Source organism: Helianthus annuus, chromosome 11 (genome assembly GCF_002127325.2).
Source record: "Helianthus annuus cultivar XRQ/B chromosome 11, HanXRQr2.0-SUNRISE, whole genome shotgun sequence".
Taxonomy (NCBI): domain Eukaryota; kingdom Viridiplantae; phylum Streptophyta; class Magnoliopsida; order Asterales; family Asteraceae; genus Helianthus; species Helianthus annuus.
The window spans coordinates 101,699,245-101,702,976 of record NC_035443.2 but is presented as its reverse complement, the minus strand read 5'-3'; the positions used below and the strand labels follow the sequence as shown (position 1 = coordinate 101,702,976).

The 3,732-nt window shown below is 40.1% G+C and overlaps 1 protein-coding gene across 1 annotated transcript; it reads left to right on the top strand.

Moving 5' to 3' along the window:
- LOC110919088 lies at positions 1–777 on the top strand. Its single transcript, XM_022163365.1, has 2 exons — positions 1–33; positions 106–777. The coding sequence occupies exons 1-2, from the start codon at positions 1–3 to the stop codon at positions 775–777; spliced, it is 705 nt and encodes a 234-aa protein (XP_022019057.1).
- The last annotated feature ends 2,955 nt before the right edge of the window (positions 778–3,732 follow it).

The following is a 3,732-nucleotide window of genomic DNA, read 5'->3' as shown; positions in this document are numbered from 1 at the left end:
ATGGGTTTTGATATGAACTCGTGTGTAGCTGATGTATGCATTAATGGTGAATGGGTGTGGCCGGAGGCTTGGTTTACTCGTTTTCCGGGTTTGATCGATTTGTAGGTTCCGGAATTAAATGCGAATGATCATGATAGGTTGGTTTGGTGTACAAATGGCAGTCGGAAAACTGAGTTTACTACGGCAATAGTGTGGGATGATTTGCGGCATTCGAATAATGAGGTGCAATGGGCGAGTGTAGTCTGGTTTCCTCAAGCTATACCTCGCCACTCTTTTCTCTTATGGCTGCTTGTTCTACGAAAATTGAAAACCCATGATGTCATGAGTCGATGGAACTCCGGTAATATGAATCTTAACCTGTTATGTTGCTCGTTGTGTTCAAGGGGCCCTGACTCGCATGAGCACTTGTTTTTTGAATGTGATGAAGCCAAGAACATTTGGTATGGGGTTCGGGGAAGAGCTGGCATGGGCGCTATTCAGAATTCGTGGAATGATATCTTCGAGTATCTGTTGAGTATAGCTAACTCCAAAAAGGCTGCAAATGTCATTGCGAAGCTGGTTGTTGGTGCAACAGTCTATTTTGTTTGGGAGGAACGGAATAGAAGACTTTTCACACCGAAAAGGAGAACAAAAGAACAGCTTATAGAGATCATCTTGTCTACGGTCCGAATGAAGTTACACACTATGAGGTTTCGGCATTCTGTCCAAACGGAGCGTGTTTTGCAGGAGTGGAGCTTACCCCGAGGGTTGCTAGTTGCGGATGACGATTGTGGCTAATTAGTTGTTTTGTGTTATATTGTATTAGAGTTGATAGGCTCGAGTTGTACTGATAGTGCGATTTTGTTTGTTAGTGTCGCGTGACTTCTCTTGTATGGCATGTCATACTTGAGCACTGGAGGTGTTTTTTGCCTTCACTGGGTTTATTTGGTTTTGGTGGTAATAAAATTTAACCGGGGTAACCCTTTACCCAAAAAAAACTCGCGTTAGGGTCCTAGGAAGGTTATAGACTAGGTCAAAGCATTACTAATAACCTAATTCCCTATAACCATGAGCTCTGATACCAACTTTTCTGTCACACCCTGACCACGTAAAACAACAAAACGTGGCGGAATCGTCGGGAGTGTTGTAACAGAATCATTGTTTCATAACACATGGAAAATTGAAATGTTGTTTTATTGATATAAAGATTTACAATGTCTTAACAAACAAGAAGTAAAACAAAATTTAACTAGTCTTGCATCTTTTATGGTCACTAAGGCCTTGTCCAATCCTATGTGAGCATGCGTCAATATCATCATCAATTATCATCAACTATCGTACCTGAAACACATGTGAAAATACATCAGCATAAAAATGCCGGCGAGTACATAGGTTTTGTGAAAATAGGATTCATGTCTTAGGTTTAAGAAAATGTTTAATGAAAACTTGTCATGAATCCAGTTTAAGTGTTTGCTTTTATAAAACGTTTGAAAAGCGATAATAAGATAGATGATATGTAAAAGAGTAGTGTAAGGTTAAATGAATAACCAAGTAAAAATGAGTTTGTATAAGATAAGTTGTTTGTAAAACAATGTCTTGTGAAAAATATGTTATTTGTGTAAAAATGTGTAAATCCAAATTAAATGATTTAAATAACGCTACGACATGTAATATAGTACAAGCACTTATATATAGGAAGTACCAGCGGCGTATCCACCATTCTTGTATCACATTACACACGTCTCGTTACTTAAGTCACTTACCCAAACAAACCACCAATGTAAATTGCCCATGTCTAAACCAATTGTCAAATGTCATTGTGAAAACCATGTCAAAATGTCTATGTCAAATGTCAATCATGTAATGTGTAAACAAAATGTCATGTATGGCAAGTGAAATATGTATCCACTAAACCATGTGTAAAAATGCACAAAACAATGTATTGAAGTAAAACGTAGTTTAAATCAATGTTTTTTTTTTGGGTAAAGGGTTACCCCAGTGATTCTATTATAGACAACCGCCAAATAAGTACAAGTAGTGAGGATGAGTTCCCCACTAGTTCATATACAGGACATGCCCCATATATGTAAGCAAACAAACAAACAAACCAAGTTACCACCTCAATCTAGCCTACTACAATCATGTTAATGACTAACTAGTAGACAAACGAAAAAAAAAATCAAACAAACGACGTCAATCGCCATCATCAAATATGAAATTGCTACCAACCGGCAGCCCCTTTGCATGGAACCGAAGCCACCTATCCATTGGATAACTTTATGTGAGAGGTGCTTGCCCCTGTACTGGAAGACGTAGGATGTGTACCCGATGTCATAAACTCATTCGTCTCATCATATACAACCTCTACCTCATCCTCGTCAGACTCCTCATTTAGCTCACGGCCTCCTTTATATCTCCCCTGCAAGGAACCCCCATTCCCCCCAACAAACCCAAGAGCACTAAACGAATTGTGTGTTTGAACCTTGGACGAACTAGTGCACCGCGCATTCACGTAGGAAGAACTCACTGCCTTTTTCTTTTTATTCACGGGTCTATATTCAAACTTGGGCTTTTGATTGTTAACTTGAAAACCGCTCTTCTTTACATTCTTCTTTGTCTTGACTTCCGTATAACCATCCTCATCTACTTTCGGACTGTTTGTAGGAGGTTTCACTGTCGATCGAATGCATTTTGGACATTCCTGAGAATCATGCCCAAATACACAACAGTGGGCACATCTCGGGGGTTTCCATTCATACTCCACACGAATAGTCTCATTGATATACTTGGTCTCATCCAACTCAGGGATAGCCATGGTTAGGACCTCTTTAAAGTCATGTTCAGCAGAGATATCAATGAGGGCCCTAGCATAGCTGCTTCGTCCCCAAGCCTCGTTGCACATATCAATAGTATACGAATCCAACCGCAAAGGAGAACCAATTTTAGACGCCAACATGCTTAACCCATCATCAGTATACGCCGCTAGAGGAACCTCATGCAATTTCACCCAAACCGCAGCCTTTTTAATATCTTCTTTTTTAAGAGTGCTTGTAGGGGACCAAGTGTTGAGAAAAAGAGGTTTGTTCCGAATCAGCCAAGGACCCCCTTCAAGAACATTATGTCACACCCCCAAAATACACACGCAGAATATCACCGCTTGGGAGCGTGACTGACCAGGATCAAGCCACCAATCATATTGAACATGTAATTAATATCAAGTAAAATAAATGCAAACCAATCATTCAATACGATAGGTGTTCAAAACATAATTATAGTTTCAAAGTGTAGCGGAAGCATAAGTATGAAAACCCAATGTATAACATAAGTTCAAATGTTTAAATGTTTTAACATGGCATCCACGATCCATGCTCCACAACGACCTGCTCCTCCCTATGCAAGCTCCATCTATCTAACGACCTGCAAGGCATGTAACAGAGGATCAACAACTAGTTGAGCGAGTTCACAGTTTATAGTTCAGTAATTGTAATGGTATAGTAAGCCTTGTGTTCGTTCATTAAGTCATGTATCGTATTAGTTCGTATCACGGCCCTCTAGGCATGTATGCGAAGATTAGGGAAAGTTTCCAAGCATTCTAGACTAGGTATATTTGTATCGCGGCCACCCGGCACCTGTGCGAAGTTTAGTGTATAGTTCGCAGCCTTCCTAGGCATGTGTGCGTAGATCAGTCATAATATCGCAGCCAACCCTGGCGTGTGTGCGAAGATCAGTTCTATAAGTATCACTAGTCTAGTC